The sequence below is a fragment of the Lynx canadensis genome, chromosome B4 (assembly GCF_007474595.2).
Source record: "Lynx canadensis isolate LIC74 chromosome B4, mLynCan4.pri.v2, whole genome shotgun sequence".
Classification (NCBI taxonomy): domain Eukaryota; kingdom Metazoa; phylum Chordata; class Mammalia; order Carnivora; family Felidae; genus Lynx; species Lynx canadensis.
The window spans coordinates 24,136,663-24,163,971 of record NC_044309.1 but is presented as its reverse complement, the minus strand read 5'-3'; the positions used below and the strand labels follow the sequence as shown (position 1 = coordinate 24,163,971).

At 44.9% G+C, this 27,309-nt stretch overlaps 3 protein-coding genes across 3 annotated transcripts in view; 1 reads left to right on the top strand and 2 right to left on the bottom strand.

The window, feature by feature from the left end:
* The window catches only part of GAD2 (glutamate decarboxylase 2), an 84,958-nt gene extending 68,828 nt beyond the window's left edge, over nucleotides 1-16,130 (bottom strand). The window contains exons 1-7 of the mRNA XM_030322495.1: nucleotides 15,632-16,130; nucleotides 14,867-14,926; nucleotides 14,541-14,690; nucleotides 13,320-13,553; nucleotides 8,588-8,678; nucleotides 7,922-8,034; nucleotides 2,624-2,739 (exon numbers count right to left, since the gene is read on the bottom strand). Coding sequence (XP_030178355.1) covers nucleotides 2,624-2,739; nucleotides 7,922-8,034; nucleotides 8,588-8,678; nucleotides 13,320-13,553; nucleotides 14,541-14,690; nucleotides 14,867-14,926; nucleotides 15,632-15,707 — 840 coding nt within the window. The 5' untranslated portion in view covers nucleotides 15,708-16,130. The remainder of the gene's footprint in view (nucleotides 1-2,623; nucleotides 2,740-7,921; nucleotides 8,035-8,587; nucleotides 8,679-13,319; nucleotides 13,554-14,540; nucleotides 14,691-14,866; nucleotides 14,927-15,631) is intronic.
* Nucleotides 4,638-5,103, top strand: LOC115518909 (60S ribosomal protein L32-like). Its single transcript, XM_032593844.1, is given in 2 exon segments — nucleotides 4,638-4,851; nucleotides 4,854-5,103. Coding segments are annotated over 2 exon segments (405 nt in total). The 3' UTR covers nucleotides 5,045-5,103.
* Nucleotides 16,131-20,010: 3,880 nt separating the features above from the next.
* MYO3A (myosin IIIA) overlaps nucleotides 20,011-27,309 on the bottom strand; it is a 229,463-nt gene continuing 222,164 nt past the window's right edge. Inside the window, 3 exon segments of the mRNA XM_032593843.1 lie at nucleotides 20,011-20,665; nucleotides 23,692-23,835; nucleotides 25,441-25,481. Of these exon segments, the coding sequence (XP_032449734.1) occupies nucleotides 20,548-20,665; nucleotides 23,692-23,835; nucleotides 25,441-25,481 (303 nt within the window). The 3' untranslated portion in view covers nucleotides 20,011-20,547.

Sequence of the window (27,309 nt, the reverse complement as noted above, 5' to 3'; positions counted from 1 at the left end):
CAGTTCATGGGTTTGAGCCCCGCATTGGGCTCTGTGCTGACAGTTCAGAGCCTAAAGCCTGCTTTGGATTCTGTGTCTCCCTCTCTCTCTGTCCCTCCTCTGTTTGTGCTCTGTCTCTCAAAAAACAAATAAATGCTAAAAAGTTTTTTTAAAAAAAGAAAGAAAAAGAGTTCATCTTGTCAAAAAATAAGCCTAGAGTTAGAACCAATTGGTATTTTAGGAAAGGTTCATAATTCAAATGTTCTTTCATAATTATATGCATGGATAGAGGTAAAGAAGGAGGAGGAAAAATTGAATGGTAATTGTACAGCTGAATCACCTTTCTTTTGCTTAGACGTGAAGAAGTAGACTCTAAGTTTGCAATATCAAAAAAAGAAGGCATAGCAAAATTATTCTTACACCACATGACCTGGGTTTTCTGGGCAAGGTTAAGTCAATTTCCATGAAACTTGAGCCAAGAAATTCATGCAGACACCAGACAGCATAGTACAGCTTGCTGGTCGACCAACCTCATTTCAGGTTGTGCAAACAGCATGGAAGCCAAAATAAAAAGATGCCCAATATAAGATCATTTGAATTTTTTGAGGCTGAGACCAGAGTAACATTTAACTATTTTGGGACACAATACTATACGGAAATAGTAATTGGAAAAAATTATATCATGCTTTTCTATCTGTGGACAAGTTGAGAAATGAAAATTATCTCATGGTGGGGTACTAGGCTTAACAGGTTGAATATGCCCTCCCTGAATAGATGTCCACATCCTAATCCCTAAAACTTAAGAATATGTTACCTTACATGGCAAAAGGAACTTTGTAGATGTGACTTAACTAAGAGTCTTGAGATAGGAAATTGTCCTGGGTTATTTGGGTGGGCCCAATGTCATCATAAGGGTCTTTATAAGGGAAAGAAGAGAGAGTCAGAGTGAGGGAAGGTGATATGGTGACAAAAGCACAGGTCAGAGAGAGAGAGTGAGAGAGAAGAAGAGAGAGATTTGAAGATGTTTTACTGGTTTTGAAGTTGGAAGAAGTGTCCATGAACCAAGGAAGGCAGCTGGCCTCTAGAAACTGGAAAAGGCAAGGAAACGGATTTTTCCCTTATGGTCTCCAGAAGGAACACAGTGTTACCTGACCCATAGATTTCTGACCTCCAGAACTATAAGATAATAAATTTATGTTGGCTTAATCCATTAAGTTTGTGGTAATTTGTTTTAGCAGCAATAGGAAGTAAAACACCAGGTAATTTGAGGCTGTGGACTTCTCTGCTAAATTTGACCTCTGTAAATTGAGGAAGGGCAAAACAAAATACTAAAACATGATTAAAAACAAGATGCTAAAGATCATTTGTTAACATAAATCACTAGTTTCCTTTGATTCCATGGCCACTGCTATAATTGTGAATTGTATTCACTGGCTTCCAGTCGTACTTGCCCTTTGTTTCCTTATTATGAACACACACACACACACACACACACACACACACACACACACACCACTTAAAGAAGAAAAAGAAAAGTTCCATAGGAGATGTGCCTTGACTCCTACTATGACTCCTTGCATCTCCCCACTGATGTCTCTTTACAGGAGCCCCTAGTTTCTCTATAGACCCTTCTTCCATCCCCATCTCTTTATTTCCCCCACCATGAGAGGGCTTCTTGATCTTCCTTGAGGCAATTGTTTCCCAAACTTTAGGCTACTTTGAGGAAGAGGTTGTGAAAGGAAAATCTCAGGAATTACATGGCAGGTAATGCTTACTAATGCCTGTTGAGAACAGCCTCTGGTTTGCTGCTGGGCTCATTGGTGGGAGAATCTGGAACCAAGATTTTGCTCAAACAGCTGCTTTGAGCTTGTGTGTGGCCCCATCTCTGCACAGGAGAGTAAGCTGGAGGCCTAACAGACTGATGCTGTTTAGCTTAACTTATGTAAATAGGGTGGGCCACTTTTTTCAATGTGCCTGCGACAGTAGGGAGAATGGCATTAACTCTTCTAAAGCCATGGAAAGAATATGGAGTACCACACTGTGGCATTCAGCTGAAAGACCCAGCTCTCAGCACCCCACCTGGACAACTACATAGCAGAGCACAGGAGCCTGTGATTGGCTGGGACAGAACTGACCCAGAGATGAGATATGATAGATATGACCACTAGGCCATTTCTCTACAGTGATAAAAATCTCTGATTCAGCCTCCCAAAGACTAGCATTAAATGGTTCAAGACACCTTTAGGGTAGACAATCTGATCAGAATTTTCATACAGAAAGATTGTATCAATAGGACATACTGGAGTTTTGAGTTATGTAGGCATAGCATCAATTGTCCAAATGAGCTCATAGTCACTCTGGCCTCTCCTCTCCCTCTTCCCCCAACATACAGCATTACTACAGAAAAATGAAGGGTAGGAACTAGAAGTAAAAACATTCTGCTTTCTCTATGAAGGTTTTCCTAAATTTCAAAGAGAAAGGGCTTCCCCCATCGTACCACTCAGCTGCTCCCTCCCCAAATTCTCTCCCAAGAAGTATCTTCTAGGAAGAGAACCTCTGGGGATAAAGCGTTTCCAAATAGGACTCCTTCCACTTGGGCTTTACAGATGAAAACCTTAAACCTGGAAAGAACAGAAACACGTACATGCTCGGATGTGAAGGCAATGAGCCTGGGAACAGCAGCCATTCCTTTCTCCTTGACTTCTGGGAACATCTTAAAGCGTGCAATCAGCATGGCATACATGTTAGATATAGCGCCACCTAAAGTAACAGCAACACACAGTTACCTTTTCTAGTTATTATCAACATCATTTCACATGCAAGAAACATTCCTCGTTTCCACAGACCTAGAATCCTCCTGGGACACAGGAGAACGCCATCGTATTGGTTATCCTTTGAACTGAATCCTCAAACTCAGCCTGAATCCTCAGGCTAAGAGGGTCCAGAGAAAGGAGCACTGGGCCCAACCACAGGTTGGATGCCACCCCTCCACACCCCAAATCTGTCAGCTAAAGAGAACCGCGATTGATTCTGCTCTTGCTGGGAGTCCTTTGAAGCGGTTCTTAAGAACTGAGAAATTGTTGCCTTCCTTCCCACCTTGTGAGTGTGGTCATTCTTCATTAGTTCTGTGAAAATCCTACTTCTATCCTGATGGAGAACACATTTCTTTTCATTTCGACTCATTCAATGCCTTGCACTTGCAGCAAGACAAAATCAGTTGCAGTTAACAGTGTGGACTGTTAATCAACAATCCTTATAGAATGAGGATAAACATCCAAGCCCATCTCATCATACTCTTCTGTTAATTTCCCCACAACAGTTCTTCCCTCCCAAAGACATCACAGAAATATAATTGTAACAGCTAACAAAATCTCATTTCAAAATGATGCAGAAACACAAAACGAAGGGAATTTTAAGTCTACATTGCATTGCTTTTCTTGTGTCATTCTAAGATTGTCAAGGATTTCATACCATAATGTTTACATCATATAAGTAAGGTCTCCTTTGACAAGTAAAGGAGCTTTTCCCCAAGATTGTTGGAAAGTTTAGGATTTCTGCTATACCAAGAGACAGATTGTTGTGCATGCAAATGGATACGCTGGCATGGAAGCTGTAACACCACGTGGAGGAGTGAAGGCACTATCTCCTCCTTTCCCCATAGGAGACACACTGGGCTCAGCCATGATGTGGGTGCCCTGAGTTCCTTTCCCTTTGGGTGGCTGAGGAGCAGAGGGCTCTTTATATCAAAATGAATGGCCCACGTAGGGCCACGATTTTTGCCTCATGAACCCTGGGCTCTGATGCAAGCAGGCAGGCTGGCACAGAGCAGTCAGTACCCAGATCCTGGCTCTGTGCTCCGTCAGAATAAGGGAAATTTCTACCTCTTCTGAACCCCAGAGACACAGGGCAAGCAAAATCCAGGTCAGGCGTTCTCTGAACAGACACCTTGTCTGAAAGGCTGAGTGCGTAGGATGCTGCTGGGCAAGGGATCAGCTATTAAAGGAAATTCTACTCTAGCGTGTGGTTTCTCCGTCTCGGCACTTGATGGTATTTTGGCTGGATAACTGCTTGTGGTGGGGGCTGTCCTGTGCCCTGGGGATGTGTGTGGCAGCATCTCTGGTTACTACCTGCCAGGTGCCGGTAGCACTACACACCCCACCACCAAATTGTGACAATCAAAAACTTCTCGGGGCGCCTAGGTGGCTCAGTTGGTTAAACATCTGACTCTTAATTTCGGCTTGGGTCATGATCTCAACGGTTGTGAGATCGAGCCCTGCATCAAGGTCTGCGCTGAGCGTGGAACCTGCTTGAGATTCTCTCTCCTCCTCTGCCCCTCCCTGCTTGCATGCATGTGTGCGCTCTCTCTTTCAAAATAAATAAATAAACTTAAAAAAACCTTCTCCATTCTTTGCCAAGTGATGCCTGGGGGTACAATAGCCTCCATGTGAGAAGTACTGCCCTAGTTCTTGTCAGAGAGGCTGGGGAGAAAGGAGACCAGAAGGAGAAGGGAAAGGTGAACACAAAGAAAGTGAATCACACAGCACAGTTACTCAAGAAGCTTCCAGCTTTGCTTTCCCACTCCTCATTTTGCCACGCAGTTATTCTCTAAAGATCCAGTATCCCTACTTTTCGTCCTCTGCCATCTCTTACTTGGCATCATGGCTGCCTTTGGACTTCTGGTGAAGCCCAAGATTGTTAAAAAGATGACCACGAAGTTTATCAGGCACCAGTCAGACCGATGTGTCAAAATTAAGTGCAACTGGCAGAACCCTAGAGGCATTGACAACAGGATGTGCAGAAGATTCAAGGGCCAGATCTTGATGGCCAACGTTGGCTATGGAAGCAACAAGAAAACAAAGCACATGCTGGCCAGTGGTTCCAGAAGTTCCTAGTCCACAGCATCAAGAAGCTTGAATTGTGGCTGATGTGCAACAAATCTTACTGTGCAGAGATTGCTCACAATGCCTCCTCCAAGAGTCACAGAGCTGTTGGGGAAAGAGAAACCCAGCTGGCCCTCAGAGTCACCAACCCCAATGCCAGGCTGCACAGCGAAGAAAATGAATAGACTGCTTATGTGCACATCGTATTAGTGTTAATAATACCATAAAACTACAAGAAAAAAAATCCAGTAGGTCTGAGAGAAAGGCAGAGGATTCTGGGCCACTAGACAGAGCAGACCGCTTTGTGCAGCCCAGGCAGGAGGATGGATGCGTCTTCCAGAGAAAGGATGCAAATACAAGCTCTGAAACATCAGGAAAATCCCGTTAGACAGGAAAAGGTTTGTGACTAAGCCATGATTTCCCTTACTTCTCCTTCAGTCCTTTGTGACTTGCTGAGCAGTGAGGAATACTCCAGGTCTCTTTGGCTCCCAGACGGGATATCACATTAACAGGTTTCTTCTAGACATCCCAAAGACCTTTCCATGAAGCATAAATCCTCTGGATATTATAGATGGAGGTGTAAGGTAAACTGAGCTGAGTTATATATTCAAGTCACAGATCTAACCCTTTGTATTTAGTCCTGGGCAACAAGACCTTCAGATCTCAGGCCCATAAGATGTATGATTTTCCCTGTTCCTACCTCTTAAATTGTAAGACACTTTACCCCAGGAATGAGCCTGGATGCTACCCAGAAAGGCATCCATTAGCAAGTGAGGATGCTATAATCCCTCTCTCCTCGGTAATGGCTTGTAGAAAGCAGGGCAGAAACAGTTTGCCAATGGCCTTTACTTCTGTCCCCTTCCCATTCTGCAATGTCTACATTATATTTAGCATATGGCATCTGTGGCTTCCATGTTGGCATGGGAGCATATGGATCTTTAGCATCCAGGGAAGGAGCCTCATGATCAAGGTTAAGTCTTTTTACTTGATCATTTGGTCACGTAGAAAGACTGACCAAATGATCAGGTGTCCCATGATGGGGGTGTCCATACCTGGCTTAGCAGAGCTGCGGAAGAGGATTCTTTCTCTGGGTGTGTATTTTCTGGAGTGGGTGGGCTCCAAGACCAGCTAAATTAGGCCTGGCCCAAGCCCCTTTAGCCAATTTTTCAGGGTCAACAGGAACAACTGTTCTTCCCACTCCTAGGGACCGTTAAAAGAGAGCCCAGGATTCTCAATCACACACCAACCTCATAAGAGGAAGAAGAATAGAGGTAGAAACGATGTTGATCTCTGAACACTACCTAATTCCTCATGAAAAATACCTTACGAGCATCAGTTCCAGAGAATGATGACAAAATTCCCTCAATAGGGAATGGTTTTCCAAAGGAAAACTAAGTCCTCTACAAAATAAAGGCTAGCTTAAAATTCATCACAACTGGTGTTCAATGAAAAAAAAAGGCTAATTTTCCCTTCCATTTAACTAACATGTTTTCCTCCTGCACCTGAAAAATTGTGAAGTATTTTTAAAATCATAAAATATAATAGCAGATCTGAGCTTGTGGGTAAAGCTGCTTAATTTAAGCCCTAGCCTTGAGGCCTCTGTTGCTTGTTTATAATTTCTTCTTTCAACCTGTTCTTTATTTTCTCTCTCCCTCATCATCCACTTGTCTTGGCGGGTTTGCTGCAGGGACATCTTGATGTGGCTTTTGCTGGGCCTGACATAATGGCAGGTGTGGCTTTGACCCCCCAGCAGGGCCAATCTCAGTGTACTGAGCGTATGCCCCCTTCTGATGACCCTCTCCTGCCACTGATTAGGTGACAGTCTGCACACCAGGTTTATTTTCCATGGGTCAGTGACTCTCTCCCCATTGCCTTTCTAACTTCTATTTCTTCCCGCATCAAACCAAGGTCACACACAGATCTGGAATGAAGGGCAAAGCTTTTTGTGTCAGGTTGATTCTCTTGGCTGGAAGAGGTGTAGATAATGGAGCTTAGAATCCAATGGCTGGTGATAAAAGTAGGATGGAAAAGACTGAATGGTATGATAAAGAAGGAAAAAGAAACCTCTTGAAGAAATCATCACCCTCTGTTTCAGCTTTAAGAAATGGTTTCCCAGGGGCGCCTGGGTGGTTCAGTCGGTTAAGTGGCCAACTTTGGCTCAGGTCATGATCTCGCAGTTCATGAGTTCAAGCCCTACGTCAGGCTCTGTGCTGACAGCTCAGAGCCTGGAGCCTGCTTCAGATTCTGTGTCTCCCTCTCTCTCTGCCCCTCCCTTGCTCATGCTTTATCTCTCTGTCTCTCAAAAAAATAAAAAAAATAAAAAAAAATGATTTCCCGGAAACAAATATAATATAAAACGGGGGGGGGGGGGGACAAAACAGAAGAGACTCATAAATATGGAGAACAAACTGAGGGTTACGGGAGGGGTTGTGGGAGGGGGATGGGCTAAATGGGTAAGAGGCACTAAGGAATCTACTCCTGAAATCATTGTCGCACTATATGCTAACTAACTTGGATGTAAATTTAAAAAAAATAAAAATAAAACAAGTTAATAAAAAAAATGGTTTCCCAAGCCACTCTCTACCCTCCTTGAAATTAGTATGAATCAGCTTCTCTGGTTGTTACTTGAAAGGGACAGGGTACACAGGCTCTGTTACAGAGATCTGCCTCGTAATGCATCCTGAAACAGAATGCTTTATTAAACGAGGCTACCCTTTCACTAATTGTGGGAAGTTTCAGAGAGCAAATTCCCTTATTTGGAATCTTTATTCCTTTGTTCCACATGATCCATACATCTTCTGTGTAGGATTACAGTAGGAGTACTGGCTAAATGTCATCCCTGTTCATCCTCTTTCTGAACACAAATAACTATTGCTCAAGCATGAGGTAGTTGCTTGGAAGCATGGTCAGTGGTCCTGTATAGTCACACTCATTCTTTTGATCAACATAACTCATTTAACCTAAGCAGAAACACAGACTAGGTATTTAATTGTTCCTAGGTTCATAATGAGGCATTGCATATCAGAAGAAAAACCACAAAGAAAGGTTGAAATATCACATACCAGGAGAAAATATCCCATCGCCAGAGCCCCCAGGCCAGCCAATGATTTCTCTCATTTTTTTCAGCGTGACATATTCCAAGAGCACAAATACTGGAGCAATTTCATAGGTGAACCTGAAATGTAGTAATGGTCACATTTTATGTATGTAACTCAAAGAAATAATTCATCGTCACAACACGTATAGAACTACTGTATTTCCTTTTTCAAGCCCTACATTCACCGAAGTTTTGATTATAGCATTACGCAGACAGAAAATTACATCTTCTAAAGGGCTGCTCATTTTCCTATATTCCTAAAGTTAGGAGCTTCAATTATTGGCTTAATGCCTAAGGGTCACTTATCAAATGAATAAACAAAAAACATTGCAGAGTAATTCTATTTAAAAAAACAGCATCTGGTCCCATTTCTCTTTCATATTATATATAATTATAAATCCCAAATGCCAAAAAAAGTGCCTTTTGTGTTTGAAAAATGTTGTATAGCTTTGATTGCATGAAAGATGTGTCAGGACTTCAGTTAGATTGAACACCCGTATACTTCTGAAGTTGATATCCCTATTTTAGGAGCTAATCGATAAAAAAAGATTTTCACAGGAGAGGCTGAATAAAGACTATGAAATCTCACTAATAATTATCTTGGATTAAGCAAAACACATTAACTACTCACATATTAGTGTTTGCTGTTGATGTCAGCCAGTCTGCTGCTAATCCAACCATATCCAGTCCCGTGGAAAGTTGATTGAAGTACCTGGGATGCCCTGAAGAAAACGGAGTACCAGAATCAGGACTGCACCAAGTGAAAATAAATGCCTCTCAAACACATGATTTCTCTAGCTAAAGAACCTTGAAAGATCCTTCAGTAATAGTAAATCTATATTCAGAAACCCAACATGTGTGTGTGCATGCACATGTGCGCGCGCACACACACACACACACACACCCCAAAGGAGCATTTCATGTAACGAGACAGACTATTTTGGGTTATGGTGTTTCTTAAAACACACTCTGAAAATCTTCCTCTGAACATTATCCTATAAAAAAACAACAAATGTGGTTTGCCATGTGGATGCTAGTTTACCTCCTAGCATCCCTTCAGTGTATTTGCAAACTAAAATGCTAGTACAATCCAAAGCTATTCTTGTTTGCACTCATGCTGCTGAAAATCCTTTTTTTGTTGTTGAAGTTGTTCTGGGAATCAGTCATACCATGACATCCGCCAGGCATGCCAACATTCATAATAATATCCGTGACAAATGGCTGATGATTACAAAAGACAAGGCAAAAATGAGAAAATAGGACACTGTTGAATGATTTGCCCTGGATTCAAAAGGTGATGATTGTCTAAAGATGGCATGGACAAATCTAATTCTTGTCAATTCTTTTCTGTCCAAATATTTGATTATAAACAACAGAACTTCTTCATAGTTGTGATTTAAAATAAAGCTGAATACAGTCAGCATCACTGCGTTGTCAACAAGATACGTAAAGATATATTCAATGGACGGATGAGTCCATTAGCAAGGCTTATCTAATTAACTTCTAGATTTCTCTAAAACTCTCTACAGGAGTTGACATCCAAATACTCCTGAGGCCATTATTTAAAATGTGATGGTAAATATCTCGTCAGAATTCCATTCCTTGTCTTGCCCCATAAAAGCCTATCTCTAAATATGCGATTTGTTTGGCAGCCCACATTTTGGAAGATTATCAATTATGGAAATAGCATCTGATAAAAAGGCATCCGCCACTTATTGGACATCTGTCTGAAGCCTGGGGATGACAGTTTCTCCAGCCAGTATGGGCAAAACAAGATAAAGGAAGGCAATGAGGAAAGCAGGGACAAAAGTCAACACAGAGCTTATCTCTAGTACTGGAGTGCTCCCTTATCAGCCGCGGGCATGTGGCTAGACAATTAGACACTGAGAAAAGATAGGGGCTGGGAAAGGGCACATTTCAAAGAGACTGGGATTTGTGTGGCTCTCGCTCATTCTCCAGCATTGTTTTGCCTCCCTGTGGCACGGTGCCCTTCTACCTTTTCGCTCCTTACCAGGCCCTCTGCAGCTGACCCCGTCAGTTTATGCATCCGCAGAAAGTGAGAAAGCCCCTTTGCTGCTGCGGGCGCTGTCTGGAACAACCCTCTCCTGTCTCTGCCTCATTGACTCCCCATTTCATTAAAGCTCACAGCTGAAGTCACAGCCGCTTCTCCCCTCCCGATGCCCCTTCATTTCTCTTTCCCTGAGCCATTTCTTTAAAGTGAGGAAAATAATAACGATTAGCAAATCAATCCGTTAATCTACTCTCCCAATTCATATGCATTTTCTGGATGAATCTGGTGTCCATTATCACACACTGTTTAACTCTCTAGAAACTTTGGCATGAAAACCTCTGCATAAAATGGAGAGAAATTTCAAGGTGCACGTGGGTTCCCAGGATATCAAAAGGTCAATTCATCCTGATGACTGCCTTTGGAAAACTGTGAAACAAGTTTGATGTTTCAAGCTTGACTCTCTTCTCCTATATTTTTTTGACCTTGGTCTCCCATTTCACCTGAATCTCTCCTCCTCAAAATTTTCATTCATTGATAGTGATGTGAAAATATGGAAGGAGATAGTTTGCCAGGTTAGAACAACGTGTTCTCTTGATTTCTGCAGAAGTATGCTACAGAAATATTCTATTTGCTCTCTTCCTGTGACCCCTGAAGGCTGCTAGGCAATCCAGGCAGGGCTTTTGGAAAGAAAGGGTGTAAAAGTACCGCCTGGGAGGCTGCCAGCTGTCCCTGTGCATGCCTTCCTCGGCTGCCACCACCCCCACCGGGCCCGGAATTGGTGGCCACACGCAGTCGCAGCCAGGGAGGCAGTGAGGGGGGAATGTGAGATTAGAGCTGCTGGCGCCTCTGGAATGCTCCAGCTGGGAAGGATGTGCAGGCTATGGGAGCCACCGGCCCCAGGCAGCTCAAACCCTCTCGTCCACAATCAGATGGGGAGGGCCCCAAAGTCGGTCCAAACTGCTCTCCCGGTACCTGCAGCGCACACCCAAGGACGGCCTCATTTATTGATGCTTCAATTTCTTTGTCTGATGGTTCCGTAGAAAGACTCAAGACAACATTAACCCTTGCACTCCCCAACCACCACCACCACCACCACCAAGTCCAATGACCCCTGAAAATCTTAATTATTCCAGAATTCTATTATTCTCTGCAGTTTTCAGTTTTCTGTTCCAACAGTTCCTACAGGGGTAATTTTAAAAACACATGAAGACTTCATTTGAAAGTATTTCCCCACTGGCTCTCATACCTCTCCATCCTTGGAGGCCAGGTGGAAATTAGATTAAGGACTCTCAGTAGAAAGCAGGTGATAACATATTTTATAAAAGCATCTCCTGAGGTACACTAAAATGCCTAACAGTCATAGGGATGGTAACTATTTTACAGACCCTAAATATTACTAGCTGTGAAATACCAGGTATAGCATAAAAACCTGTAAATTTGCAAGTCAAAAAAAGAGGAGGTGACCAGTGTTAATTTTTTGAAATTCTATTTGGGAGTGAAATGGGAAGCCCAGAAGACTACATCTGCTATAAATAATTATTGATATTGATGCTTAGAAATTCAACTTCATCATATTTTCCTCTGAACTTTAAATGCATTAGATCTCCACTTGACCAACAGTTTCAAAAGCATTATTGGAAAAATCTAAATATTGAATTGGTCCATCTTCTCCTGACACTAACTGAAACATTGACCGAATGATGACTTTCACTGATTTGCAATTCCCATGGTCTTAACTCTTTAAATTGCTTTTCAGACATCACCAGCTTTTAAGATGAAGATGTAAAACACTTTTATAGGTACATTTTGGTTTGGTAGCAATAAAAATAATAAGGAGCAGCCTACTATTAAGATATTTAAATATTAGGTTAGGGAATAGGTCAAACAAAAATGAATTAAAAGCACTATTCATATTTGCACCTGCAGATACATAAAAAGCTGGGAAGAGGAACATTTTTAATGCATAGTATATACACATTCTGTGGATTCTCTGTGAACATAACTGAGAATGCGACCTAATAAGCCTTCAAAATTCATATCCCACAGACCGACTGTGATAGAAATCACCAGGTTAAATTCCTTTCCCTAGTATCTGGTTCCAAGTCTACAGTCTCACAAAAGTAGATACTAATAATACGGTAAATTGATTTCCCAAGGCTTCTTCTCTGCATACTTTCCCTCTCAGTTGGTATACCGAATGCAAAAACAAAAACAAAAACAGTAGCTTAAAGCCACACAGCAAACACTCTTAAAATGTTTGTTGTTGATTAGAGTAATACCAATAATTAATTAACCAAAAAATTTGCAACATAAAAAGATCAAGTTCCTGTGGTAATTAATATTCATGTGACATTTTTATTTGCTAGCAGAGCTTTTTAAGGTTACATATCAGTTTAGATCCACAAGGTATTCTTCCCCTCCTAAAAGTCATTCATACTTATTTTTATTGCTTTAATGAAGTGTAGTGCCATCGTGCATCAGCATGATTAGAGACAATGCAGGAAGAGAAGGGGTAATCACGATTGGATTGGGAGAGATGACTAGCGACTTTGTGTAGACAAAATGAAAGCTTAGAATGTGCCCAAATAAACATTACACCTGGGACTACAAAATGGATAAAGTGTGAAGAATACTGTGAAAAAGCAATAAATACAAAATACATTTTAAAATAAGGATATCTGATTCCCCTCCCCCACCCACTTTCTTTTTTTATATACGGAATGGCTGAGAAGCACAGATCCTTATATAACATGGCTGAATTGTTATGCTAGTTTGTATTGTGTTTTCTTTTGTGTACATTTCTTTAAAAATAGAGAAATCCTGGGGTTCAAATATGAAGTCCTGGACATTTGAGACAATGCCAAAATATTATCCCTCTGTTTCAGTGATTACATGGGATGGTTTGTCCAATGCCTGACCATTCCTATGCCATGGAAATTACTAGCACTCCTCTAGTATTTGGGCTTTTGTTTGGATCATGCCTTTTGAGCTTCCATTTCCATATTCCCTTTCTTTCTCCATTTTGAGTCACTTCTACTGGCCTCTGCTGACAAATGGTTGCTTCTACATCAGTGGTTAATCTCCGTGGCCCAATACGTGCAATGTAAAATCTGATGATTTATACTTAATACATTTATAATGTTTCTGACATTATCAACTTCAGAAGCATTAACATTAATAGTAAAGAGTACCTTTCTTTGTTTTATATCATTCTAATAATGACTTTTTTTAGTGATGAAAATAACTTTGCAAATTTGAAAATACCAGTAACACCATCAAACAGAAAAATGTTTGTATAAAAATAAAAATTGTAAAAGAAAAAAGAGCTTTATTATTTTTGATTGGACAATACCTGTTTTTATTGCATATTTTAGAGTCGTTTGGCAATGCATCAAAATTTCCTCCAAATTTTGTGGTTGGTCTGCCAATTCCCAGTTATACTCTTGCAGGAGCTCATTAGGGTAATGGAAATCAATCACTTTGGTTGATCTGTCGAAACTTTTCACCACATACTGAAGCAAAATGCCCATTACATCTTGCAGAAACGCCAAAGTGGGCCTTTCTCCATCACAGGCTGGCAGCAGGTCTAAAAAATGGAATCAAAATGTCACATTTTAATTTTATCGTGAAAATGTCCAGGCAAGATCTTGATTCGGCAATTTCTCTTTGGCCTGAGAGATTTTGTGTTAAAAAAGAAAAAATCTTCAGGAAACGCAGAGCATTTTCTTTAAAAGGGAGGTATTTTTCAACGATAAAGGAATAAGAGAAATTGCGATTTCTCCCATACCCCAAATTAATCCTTGTATTTCAATCCATGACGTATTTGCTTTCTTTTTTAAAAAAGGAGTGTGCCTCCATTCATCTATTGCAGAGGGGTTTGTCCTAAATGTTGTATCTGAGTAAATCATCTTAAGTGGTTATGGAAATACGTCACATCAGAAATGTTTGAAGAATGCCTTTGGGCAACTCAGACAAAGTGGAGCATGCAATGTTAAGGTCTCTGGCCTATTACGTTAGCTCGGTATTTCCTAAGTCTGTGTGTGTGCGTGTGTGTGTGTGTGTGTGTGTGCGCGCGCGCGCGCGCGCGCATGTTTAGGTGACTGGGTGGGTAAACGCAAGGAACTAAAACCTTGCGCAGGTCTCACCTGAATCGAATAAGTTCCCCTGTGAAACTGCAGCTACGAATTACTCTTTCGATCTAAAGACCTAGAAAGTCTCAGCAATTCCGAACGGGAAACCAAGTCCTAGCGGTTTCAGTCGCACCAAGAAGCCGGCCTCGAGGTCCAGTGCTCCAGGGGGCCTCTGCCAGCCGCAGACCCGAAGGCAGCACTGGAGCATGAACGCCGCGGCTCTAGAATCCCCTCGTAACGCCCGCGCCCAGCGCCACGTAGAGGCCGGGTCCGGGTTCAGTCCCGTCGTATCTCGCTTTCAGCTGAAGATTCTTGCGAAGTCCGCCCCTTCCCTGCCTCTCCACGCCTCGGGTCAGGCCCCTGGCACTGAGTCCCTTCTGGCCGCGGTGGGTGGGACCGAGCCAGGGGCCGTGGCTCTCGGGGGCCCCGCGAGGCGCCTTTACCTGTTGCGTGTAGAAACGCATAGTTGACATCCGCTTTGGGGCAGCTGCAAGGCTTCTGGTTACAGGCACAGGTGGCCTTCCGGGAGGTGGCCCGCGCGGGCTGGCTCCCTCCACTCTCTGCCGGCTTCTCTGAATCCCCGTAGAGCAGGGCTAGGCAAGGACAGGGAGCGCGTTGGTCAGCCGCCCGCCTGGCCCGGCTGCATCGCCCCTGCCCACTCCCGTCCAGGAAACCTCCACTCCGCTGTTGGGGATGCGGAGGTGAGAAGGTGACATTGCCCCCGCGGGACTGGCCTTGTCCGATTCCCTCCCCCGGCACTTGCACTCACCGCACAGCTTGTTTCCGATGCCGCCCGTGAACTTCTGGGCCACCTGACACCAGGCTCTCGCTGCAAGGAAAGACAGGCAGGAGGACAGCGAGTCAGAAAGACAACAGCAGACGGACGTGTGAAATTTCGTTCTGTGGGAACAACGGCAATAAGCCCGGGGTCCGGAAAGGGGCTGCCTGGGGCTCCGCACAAAGGGCGGATGCAGGAGGGGTGCGGGAGCCTGGTGGCCCGGCCCAGCCCGACCTTAGGTTCGCTGATTTGTTTCCAAGAGAAGCCCATACTTCAGCCCTTTTACACTTGCCTTCCAGGTGCCAATAGGTTCGGCCAAACTCCCCTTTCCTGCCTTGGTCCGGCGAGTTTTCCTAGATACCGAAGCTGTCCGTTGGCTCTCCTTCCAGACCAAGAATTCTCTCTTTTCCATTTATTTTTCCTTTTCCCACAGCCACTCTATCCCTCTACAGGTCCAGACACCAAGATGGTGGCAGTGCCCCAGGCCCACGGAATTCGGTGTCGAGGGGACGGGTCTGTGTTTGGGGAGCTCTCCCAGACTTCATTGAAAAGGGCTTGTGATTCTTTGGGTGTCTTTCCAAGGGATAAGGGCCCGTGGGGTTTTGGTCTCTTGGGCCATCAGGGATCTACACCGAGAGCAGGGTGAAGTGTCCCAAGTTTCCTGTTGCAGGTGGAAAAACCGCTCCCGTCTTCCCTAGCCCCGCAAACCCCAGTCCACCCGCAAAGCTCGCCTGCTGCAGGCCCCGGTTTCCCTACCTGTGCCGGGGTTCTCAGGATCCCCGGAGCCATCTTCAGACCCGAAGGACCAAAAGCCTGAGCCTGGAGTTGCCATCAGCGCCGTGAGACTGGAGCAAGTCGCCTCCGAGTGCGAACTGTCAGCAAGCTGCCCTCGGCTCGGCCCTGAGCGCGCGTGCGTGCGTGAGTGTGGCGGGAGGAGGGCACCGCGCGGGGACCCGCGCAGCCGTGCGGCAGAGGGTGGGTGTCACACTGGGACAGGAAACGTGCGTGTGTGTGCGTGTGTGTGTGTGTGTGTGGGGGGGGGATTAGGGTTTAGAGACGTGGCAACTCGCTGAAAGCTGAGGTTGAATAGGGAAGGAGACCAAAGGGTCCGCGCAGCCAGGGTATGGGAAAGCGCCGAGCACCCGACTGCATTTGAAGGAGGAGTCCAACCCGGATGGATGAGGGGGCGGCGGAGAGAAAAAAATGGGAGAGGGAGGATGCGAGGCAGACAGCGCGAACGCACTGGAGTCAGAGCGTGTGGGTGGGAGGCGTGCGGGCGAGCCCCTGGGGAGAGCGAGGCGGGGGGCAGGCGGGCAGTCCCCGCGGGCCCGGGAGCGCTGTCCAGAGTGCTAACGCTGCTGCCTGCGCGCTGGCTTCAGCGAGGCGGAGAGGGTGGCCCGATGAGTCTCATATAAGCATCGATTGGCGTATTGTTTGAGGTCTGGCTCCTGCTGCCGGGAAGGAGGCACGATTTCCGCGCCGCCTTCCTGCAAGACGGTGCTGAGGTCGCTGTGACCTCGAGAGCCTCGGCGGCTGGGCTGGAATCACGAGCGGTTCGTGAGCTTGGGGAGGGGACGGTGGGGGAAGGGCGCCTACGTACTGAAGGGCCCATTTCGGCTCCTTAGGCTAGACTGACGCCTTCCTACTGAGCCGCGCGGCGGTCCGGAGCGCGTCATTCCTGTGCTTCGGGGAGCGCAGTCGCCGGGCCCACCGTCCAGGATCTGACTGATGGGAGAAAGACTGCTGATTGAGGCAATTAAAATCCATGCAGGAGCCTATCACCGAGGACCTCGGGTTGGGGAAAAAATAATAAAAGGAATGGAAACTTCTTGGAGGGGGACGAGGGAGAGCAACTAGAGTCGTCAGGATTGACGGCTGATGGGGGATGGGATCGGGTCGTTTGGTGACCTTGGCCTGCGGAGGCGTGGAAGGTTTTGCTGCTTTCGTGTGACCAGAATCGATATGTGCGTGGGAGACCTGCATAGAGTTTCCAACCAGGCAATCTGAGCTTTCCAAATCCGAGGCGGAAAGAAGGCATCGCCTGCTGGGCCCTCGAGTCAGCGGGTCTCAAATCAATGATCTGTCCATCCCACCCTCCGAAAATCTAAATGATACCGGGGAATTGGAGGTGGGGCGGGGGGGGGGGCGAGATTCACTCTTTCTGAGGCCTGGTGAGAAGGGCTTTCTTCTTTCCCTAGAAAGTCAGAATCTCTCCTCTCTTACCATATCCTTTCTCTAAAAGCTGTTAAACAAAGGGAAGGCGTCCTGAGAGTTTGGGCCGCGTTGAGTTCACGTTGCTTCCCCTTGATAGCGGGGGTCAGAGTCAAGTACACCTTGCGGGCTCCTGGGCTCTCAGAGAGAGTGCGAGGAAGACCGTGGTGGGGAAGGGTTGCATCCCGCCTTCTGCCGCGTGCATTCCCTTGGGCGAGCGTTATTCATTTCCACTCTGTTCATAAGCCCTTATTTCTCTGACTTCCTGAGTCAAGTTTTTAAAGCTGCTGCCGAAGCAGAGACTCATCCTCAGTCTTGGCTCCCTCCCCTCGACCCTCACTTAAGGGCGTCGTGGGGACCAAGGTGGCCGCATACAAGCCCAAATCCTGTGTCCCCGGACACCCGGGGGCCTGGTAAATTATTTCCATGAAGCTTTGTCTTCTTCTCACGTGCCCGAGCCGGGAGGAGTAGTAGGATCTACACAGCGGCCTCAGAGCGGTGTCTGGGAAGGGCGCTGGCCAGGTCCTGCGGTAGGCTTGGCGCAAAGCCCTAGGTGTTGAGAAGCCTGAATCGGGCTGTCAGTGCTTGGTGGGCGTGAACCCAGGCCTCAGTCTGGCCCCTCCGTTCGGCACCCTTGGCTTCAGTGGACCCAGGTAACAACGCCAGGGTGTAAAGCCTTCCTGGTTCGGCCGTATGCGCACGGGCAGGGAAGCTCCGCAGCTCTCGCTCCAGCAGCGCAGATGCGAGTCGGAGAGACTAGTTCTTTGTTTAAATCCACACCAAATCCTGCTAATGTTTTGCTTCAACCCACCAGGCTGGGGTTGCAGAACTATTCTGCTATGGATAAGTGGTCGAAAACATAAAGATTCTTTAAAACAAGCGTTCACAACACAAATCTTCAAGGAAGAAACCGATTAAAATACAAGGCGGGTAGAAACCACAACACCTGGATTTAACTTTTTTTTTTTTTTTTAACGAGACTTAAAATCCTGCTGTTTAAACTCAATTAAATCCCGCAGCTCTGGAGTACTTTGAATCTAATGGTGGTATTTACATTTTTTTTATTTAACACACCCTACTTCAAATGCACTCAGGGATCTGATTTGTCTTTCCTTAACGTGGTCCCTCCCTAGACGGCAATTTGCTTCATAAAGACTTTCATTTCGCAAAGGAGCCCACTCCCCCCACTCTTGGGTTTGGCGTTGGAGACAACAAAAGAGCTCGGGGAGGTAATAATTACAGTCATTAGTTCACAAAGGAGGCAGCCACCGAATGGGAAGGGGAGGCAGCCGGCGTTCAGGGGAAAAGCTTTCGCAGCCTCTTCCTCAAATAGGGGCTGGGTTGGGGTGGGGGTGGGGGGATAAACCCAGGCTCCAGAGCATACCCTCCCGGGCAGGTTTCCTCGGTTGACCTACTTCTTGTCCGTGGTTTACCCAGAGATCGCATTGCAGGCCTACCAGTGAAGAATGTCTGGTACAATTTTTCCCTTGTGTCTTCCCAGTGCCTAAATGTCAAAGGACAGAAAGAAAAAAAGAAAAAAAAGGAAAAAAAAAGAAAGAAAGAAAAGGAGATGTAAAAAAAGGGAGAAAGAAAAAAAGGAAAAAAAGAAAGAAAGAAAGAAAGAAAGAAAAGGAGATGTAAAAAAAGGGAGAAAGAAAAAGAGAAAACAAAGAAACACAAAAGGAAAGGAGAAATAAAAACACTGAAACCTTTCACTAAGCGTTTCCCATTCCTTTAATCTCACTTAAAAAGTGGGTGGGGAGTTTAGGGAGGGAGCCTACTGCCTCCCAATCCAGAACCGAAGGGCCGGACTGCCAGGGCTCTGGTCTACACAGGCCACTTCAAAAGCTTTAAGAAGGGGCTTGCCTGGTAGCGACGCGGAGCTCAGCTTTGCCCCGCCAAGGGCCTCGTGGTGGTAGGTGGTAGGTGGATGGGTAGGTTGCGGCGGAGGGACTCGATTCACCTCGGGGACCAGAATCCCTCTCTCCCCCTCGGCCGTATACAGTGCCCCGCGGCGCTGGTTTCACCGGTGCCTGAGCTAGGCCCAGCCTGCAGCAAGTCACAACCCAGCCGTCGGTCTGCAGGGCTGAGCCCCAGCGGAGGCCGCAAGGAGAACCCGGGGAAGGTGCAGGGCCTACAGCGCCCTTGAACTCTGAGCTCGATCCGGCCACTGTGGGAGGTTTCGCCTCTCGGGGGTCTCCTCTGTAAAATGAAGAGGTTGTAGGAGCATCTCTGGGAGACCTTTCGGCGTCAACATTTTGGGTTGGAGAGTACTTAACTTCTGATGAGCAAGCGGCTAACGAACGTCCACCCGTCCTCACTCAATCCAGTCTTCTGGCTTCGGGCCCCGCACGCGAGGGACACCAGCAAGAGGAACAAGCCCTATCCCAGCCAGAACCCTCCTCCCAGTTCAGTCGTCCGTGAAATCACCTCGTCATCCTTCCGCGCGCTCTTCAGACCCCGTGGACGACGGAGGGTGTCAGTTCCATAGAAGGGCTCAACCCAGGTTCTAAACTAAGACGCCATCAACTGAGAAAAACCTCTCTGCCTACCCATTGCCCATCCCTCTTACATACGCCAAAATTTGGCGCCGAGATTGCCCCAAATCTTCAGACTAGAAGAACCTAAAAAGCCCAACAGTTAGCTCAGTGGTGGGACCAAAGGTGTGTGTGTGTGTGCGCGCGCGCGCAGTGTGTGTGTGGGGTTTGGGGATTTGTCTGCAGGTCACGTTTGCGCCGCAAGACTCAGGTTTTTAACTTAGTATGTTTGTTTGGGATGTCTGGAGGCGATGATTGTTCGCTGGAGGAGACAGAAGGCACCGTCACTTCCTTGCCTGGGCACCTGCACCCGCACAGGTGGACAGCAGGAGTCTAGCCCTAAAGGGGAATATGGCGTACCAGCCCCGAAAGCCACAGACTTTCCAAGGCACTTCCTTTATTTAATAACCTCAATAACCAAGGGAAGGGAAAGCGCGAGTTTGAGAAGGAGTTCATCTTCAAAGCTTCCCCCACCCTCGCCTCTTCTCCCACCGGGCTTTGTTTTACTCGCCCCTCCAGTGTCCCGCAGGCCTGGGAGAGCGGTTTCCAAGGAAAAAGAAATCTTTGAAGTCTTCCAAAATGAGAGAGGAGGGATCGGCGAGAGCTCAGGCGCAGTCGGGTCCACAGGAGTCTCAAATGAGTGAACAAAGAGATACATTGGGGGCCAGGGATAGGGATGCCCCAGCTGGCGGGCTGGTGGGAGTGCAGGGTGCTGGAGTGCCGAGACGCGGCATCCAAGGCTCTCACTTCTCCTCCTCCTTCGGTGAGGCTGGCCCTGACACTCGAGAGGCGAGCGCAGCGGGCAGCCCCTGCCATGGTCAGGGCCGGGGCATCAGCGCCTGGTCGTGCCAGCGCCCGGGCTTTGGCTCCTGCAACCCCGCAGTCTCGCGCACATTCCCACCGCGGTGGCCTCCACCAGCCGGGCTACACCTGCTGCACGAGGCGCTGCCGCTGGGAGGTCTTGCGCAGGAGCCTCCTGTAGTCGTAGGGATTGGTTGCGGGCCCATTTTCCTCCAGCCCCTGGTTCTCTTCCGCCCAGCACCTGCAGTGAGACCCAGGGCCCGAAAGTCAGCGGCGCCAGAGCGCAGCGCAGCCCCGCCCATCCCGTTAGGTGGTTCTATTCCTCCCACTCCCCCCAACTACAGGCATTTAAGAAGGGCACATTCAAAACATCAGGAGAAAGGCCAAACGCAGCTGCATAATTTTCTCAGCAGATTTTCAATTTTCCCCAAGCAGGCGGGGGGTGGGGGGTGGGGGGGGGGAGGGTGACTGTGTTTGGATGACAGCTAAGTAAGGTGTCAGAAGGTGCAGTGAGACAGGCGAGCTTCCTTTGGTTTGAAGTAACTCACAACCAATAAATAAATATTTTAGTACCTTAATTTTTAACCCATTTTATTCAAACAGGAAAATTCGAAGTGCCTAAATAGACAACCATCATTTCTCATCTTAAAACCACTCAAATGTTTCTCTCCAACACTCCTTCCAAATCTGATCAACCAGTTAGCTGTGGGTCCTGTCAGCTCTCTCAGTGAGGCTGTTGGGCCACCTTTCCCTTAGGTAGAGTTGGGAAACCCCACCCACTTTACCTCTAGATTCTATAACTTGCCTGGAGAAGAAGGGTGCTCCCTATGCAGCCACATAGGTGCATTCATTTACTTATGTGGCACCTACTAAGTATTAGCCATTAGTGTAGGCTAAAGGTGAACAAAAGCCCCCATTCCCATGGAGTTTAATCTAGTGTGGGAGAGGGCTATAGACAATCTTAATATGCCAGGTGGTGGCAGGTGCTATGTAGACAAGGCAGGCTAATGAGGAAAAATTGATGGTGTGTGTGTATGTGTGTACATACGTGCATGTGTGTGTGTGTGTGTATACACAAGGTTACCTTGTTTATCTTTGTTAGATCTTTACTTTCTCTCTAGAGTCAAGCTCTTTGGTGATAGAGATTACATCACATGCACACTGTGTCCACCTCTTCCTCGAGCACCCGACACAGGGCTTTGCACGGGGAGGCAATACAGGGTAGTGGTGAAAATCATGGACTTTCAACTCAAAAAGGCCTGTGTTCAAATTCTGGCCCCCTCACTTTTTATCTAGGTGACTTTGCAGTCATTAAACTTTTGAGACTTAGCCTTGTCATCTATATAACAGGGCAATGAGAGTGACTGCCTCACAATGTTGCCATAAGGATGGAGTCAATGCCCGGCACAATGGCCAGCCCGAAGGAAGCATTCAGCCAACACTAGCTTGTGGCATCCTCATTCTGGTGAATTCTAACTTCACATCCACAGGCACCGCTGGAACACCAGCAGAAGCTCAGGGATATGATATTTTTCCAGCAGATGTGTGTCTGTGGTTGGGGGAAGGGGGAGAATATACTAGAGAGGAGACAGGCTGGGTTGTTAAAATGGGAAGCAGGTAAGTCAGTGACAAACCTTGGGTTTTAGTTCACTGACTCAATGTGGAACCTGGGGCAAGTCATTTAATCTTGCTGGGCACTCGGTAGTCTCCTATGTAGGACCCCGTGATTAGACTAGAGCATCTCTAAGTTCTGGCAATATGTTACAGTTCTTGATCTCAAGATGGAAGAAAGACATTTTCTTTGGAGACAAGGGTCAGAAATCAAGTAGATTCTGGAAAAGCAAATAAAGATGAAAAAGGCCACCATCTCCGGAGCCTCTCCCCTGTGGCACATCTGATGTTGAGTGCTTCACATACATAATTTCACTTAACCTCTATGACAACGTGGTGAGGCAGTTTTTAGTGAATCCTTTCCCATATGTGGAAACAAGCTTAGAGAGGTCTGGTAATGCGAGCAAGGTCACTCGTCTACCAAGTGGCAGAATCAGGATCCAAATAAATCTAAGACTCTCTGACTCTAAAGCACCAGGTCGCACTGCAAAAGAGATGGTGAGGGGTCCGAGTGCCCTGGGCTGACAGGACGTTTGCTCAGGATTTTGGCAAAACAGCTTTTCGTTGCCTGTCCTTATTCTGGTTTCTGTCTCACATACAATGTTTGCATTTTACTATGTGCCTTCACTTTCAAAACTTCACAAAGAATTTTTTCGGGGAAAACATTTGCAAAGTAGTAAGTGAGCAAAAATGGTTTGAGATACTTAATGTCAAGCAAAGTTAATGGCAAACTGAGAAATCAAATCCAAAATATATACTTCTATGTGAATCTTTCTTCCGGATACTTTTTGGTCTGACATTGCGAATTCTGAGAACATATACAGCATAACTGAGAAACCAGTAAGCGTTTAGAATTCCATTGGTTAGAACTTAAACACAGATTTTGACTTGTTGCCTGTTGCTTGTAATTAGTATGGCCATGTAATTTATCATCCGAAGTGAGGCACTTTTATTTTTTATTTACTTTTTTAAATGTTTATTTATTTTGAGAGAGAGAGAGACTAAGAGAGAACGAGGAGGGGCAGAGAGAGAGAGGGAGAGACAGAATCCCAAGCAGACTCCCTGTTGTTAGCACAGAGCCTATTATGGGGCTTGATCCCATGAACCGTGAGTTCATTGACCTAAGCTGAAATCAATAGCCAGCTGCTCAACCGACTGAGCCACCCAGGGGCTCCCAAAGTGAGGTACTTTTAAAAGGGGCTGCCGTTGGGGCACCTGGGTGGCTCAGCCGGTTGAGCGTCTGAATCTTGATTTTGGTTCAGGTCATGATGAGATTGAGCCCCACGTTGGGCTCCAGTTGGGTGTGGCGCCTGCTTAAGATTCTCTCTCTCCCTCTCCCTCTGCCCCTCCCCTGCTTATGTTCTCTCTCTCCCTCTCTCTCAAAAATTAATAAAATAAAATAAAGTAAAAGGGAGTGCTACTAACAGTAACACCAAGAAAACAGGTATAAAACTGGGTTGTCTGAATACCTGACCATAATCCTTACGAGTTTACTTTAAGATAACATATCAATCTTTTTTTAAAACATATCAATCTTAAGAGGCAACATTCAGTGAGAATATTTTGTTATAGTCCAAAGACAGAATGGCAGTGCTTTATAAATGGAACTGTGAGTAAAACAGGGAACATGCTGTACCTTAGTAGGTAGCGTATTACCTTTCATCAGCATTAAAACATCGATGCTGGTGTTCTCTCTCTTGTCTTCGTTCTCTTAAGCTAGGGTTATGTTCCTTTGGTCCAGAACGACTAGGCAAAAATTCCTTATAATAGAAATCTTCCAAATCTAATAATTTCCCCTGACTGTAAATGAACACATAAACACATCATAGCTTCAGTCTACTTTTCTACTCAAACTTATAGGATATTGTTCTCTTCTTTTATTTAGTATAATTTAGGAGTAACAATTCATGTCAATAGAAACAAGAGAAGTCTTGAAATGCACAAAGACAGTATATACCATAAATTAAAAAAGAAAAAAAAAACCCCTCATCTCTCACCTTTAAGAGAGCATTTTCCTGGTTTTTTTTTTTTTTAATTTTTTTTTTCAACGTTTATTTATTTTTGGGACAGAGAGAGACAGAGCATGAACAGGGGAGGGGCAGAGAGAGAGGGAGACACAGAATCGGAAACAGGCTCCAGGCTCTGAGCCATCAGCCCAGAGCCCGACGCGGGGCTCGAACTCACGGACCGCGAGATCGTGACCTGGCTGAAGTCGGACGCTTAACCGACTGCGCCACCCAGGCGCCCCAACATTTTCCTGGTTTAATCTCATTCAACTTGGTACAAAATTAGTAGTTACTAGACAGGAGTGATTACAAAGTTCCAGTTTGGCCAGTCTAGGAGAGGGTTCATAACTGGCCCTTGGGCCACTCTGAGAAAACCTTACCTTTATGTACCAACACATAGCATTTTCCAATTTTCTCAGGCATCAGTTAAGTACATGGATGTACACAATGTTTCATGACCTTACCTTACTTCCTTCACAGGTAACCTTCTGTCCTTTCCTTACCATTGGCCTTTAGTGGGTTAATTTCTGGGCTAAATTTTAATTCCTACACATGACATACACACAGAGGTGTGTCCGTGACCATTTTAATTCCTGGATTTACTCACATTAGTTCTGTGATGCTCAGTACCTGTGGTCTGATGGGACTTCATATGAGGTAAACAGATATAGGTCTAGAAAACTACCAAGTGTTACAGTGTTTCTGGGGAAAAGTGTTTTTCAAGTTATAGATACCAATTTACAAATGAGCTTTCAGAATGCCACCGATACATAAGTCAGGAGTTCAGTGTCCACTCATCTTAGTAGAAGAACCCTCAGTTGTTATTAGCACACTCCGGAAGTCAGTTAATTGAAACAGTGTTATAATGTTAAATTAGTAAAGTATTGGTGGGCTGAAATGTTATAGGAAATGGAGACTAGTGTGAATCTAAGTTGTCACACCTGCAGGTGACACAAACCTTATTTCCTGACAAATCCATAAACGTTACAAGGAATGAGATTCCAACAATTCCATATGTTGAAGAACAGAAAGCAAAGGGGTCTGGGGAAAGACAGTTCACGGACATGGGTGTGTTCCAATTTCCTGATCAAAACCAAGAAATGGACCAAGAAAAGCAAATTCTGAATTGGGACAGTACAATTCATTCACAAACTATTTGAGTTCTTAATGTATGCCTCATACTGTGCTAGCTCAATATATTTCCAATAGGTGAGATCTTCTAAATTATATATAAACCACATATTCATCATATAAATGTATGAGAGCATGCTACTTTCCAAATCTACACATATGAATAGGTGATTTTTAAAAAAATAGATGATTTTCAGTCATAATTTGAACACATGGATTTATATTTTGGTTTGATAAGATGGCACTGAAATCTAGAAGTAATAATTACCTATCTTTCCTTGGTCTTCGTTTTTCTTCTTGGATTGACTTCTAAAAGGAATAGAAAAAAGTTAAAATCAGTATATTATGATTAATGTAATGTAACCGATATAATTACTATATTAATATATAAATACATTTGTTCTTATAAAGCCAATTTGGAAATAAGCAAATGGACACAATGTTTTAAAAATCTAATGAAATATAATTCACTCAAATTTTATTAATTATGTATTTGTGATTATGTTTTTACCAGATTGCAAATAATCTTTGCGTTCCATGCCGAAAAGAGCTTACCACACAGTGACCAGTATACACAAGATTACCTAAGGTCCATCTACCTATAAATGGGAAAAATTATGTCAGAATTCCTGGAAAACCCATCTCTCCATCACAAATGCGCTGTGCTTTAGGCAAGCTGATTAGGTGGCTTTGACATCTTGCTTATACGTCATCTTTGTCTGCTGGCAAAGCAGGTGGGTGGACAGTGAAGGCAGGTGCAATAGTCCACAAAAGAATGGAAGTGTGACTTACTAAGAGCCCATTTACGGTATAAAAGTAACAGACTAGAGGATACGTATGTTCATTTGTAAATGTTTTCACGGTTGAGAATTTATGTACCAAGGCAGAAATTAGAATATGTAGGTCTAGATTTAATTAGATACCTTTTAACCAATACTTCAATCTGAACACTAACAAAATGGTACCTCACATACAAAGCAATATCACCTTTTATATCGTAACATTAGTAATGTGTTTCACTGTCAGCTGCTTCAAGATATTTGAGCTCACCTATTACATGTTGCAAGAGCATATATGTCTTTTAGGCTGAGAGAACAAACAGGACACTCACCTTGAACAAGCTGAAGATACTGTAAGTGTGGAAACCCTAATGCAGATATCAAGTTGGCTGGCACCATAATAAAAATGGCAAGATAATAAAAATGGCAGCTGATAATGGTTTGTAAATATTGAGGGTTTTATCCAGTATTTTTTAGGCACATTCATTTTTTCTCATGATTTAGCATTTGTAATACACTAAAATGTTGGATAAATCAAATAGTTCATGTTTCACTTATTCTTATTGGTTGGTATTTTAGTGGGTGGATGAGGTAGAAGGAATGCTTAAATGCATCAAGTCTGGGAGTGGACCATTCAAGAAGTAACCATGTTAAGGGGCAGGACACCAATTACATTCATGCCCTCCTTCCCATTTCCTATTACATTCCTGACCCAATGCCTTGGGCTGGGAGGTGCATACAAATAATTATATTACCACCATAGATACAATGGACCCCAGCAGTCTAGTCAACGATCCCTGGAACCCAGGTAGTATTTGTTGTGGTTGTTGTTGTTTTAATATGACAGAGGTCCTTCCTCCTTGATCTGTTATCTGAAAAAAAAAAATGTCTCTTGTTCTCAGTAACAATTTTCTATAATCCAAAGTTATGCTTAAATGATTGGCACTATGTTGAGTGACAGAGGTCCCTTTTATACCACCACAAATCAAATAACGTTCTGCCTTGAATTTGCAAGCTGGTAAGGACCATTTTTTATTCTGGACCAGCATTTCCCTCTGGGAAATGGTGTATATAATTTGGTTCCCAGTTACAGGAATTCTTAGAAGAGGAAATACAGTCCGGTCTTCTGCTTTATTTCACTCTTGCCTGTGCTAGAATATTCCAATGAAATATAATTCATTAATATATTTTCTCCAAAATTATTTAAGGTGGTTTATCATGGAAGCAATTACACAACTAAGGTGATAAAGTACAAGTTGTAAATGAGGAACAAAGAGGTCAAGAGTGTGTTAGGATGGGGCCTTACATTTGTCTTAGTGTCCTGGCAGCTGGTGCCAAAAGGGAGGCACGAAACTGTA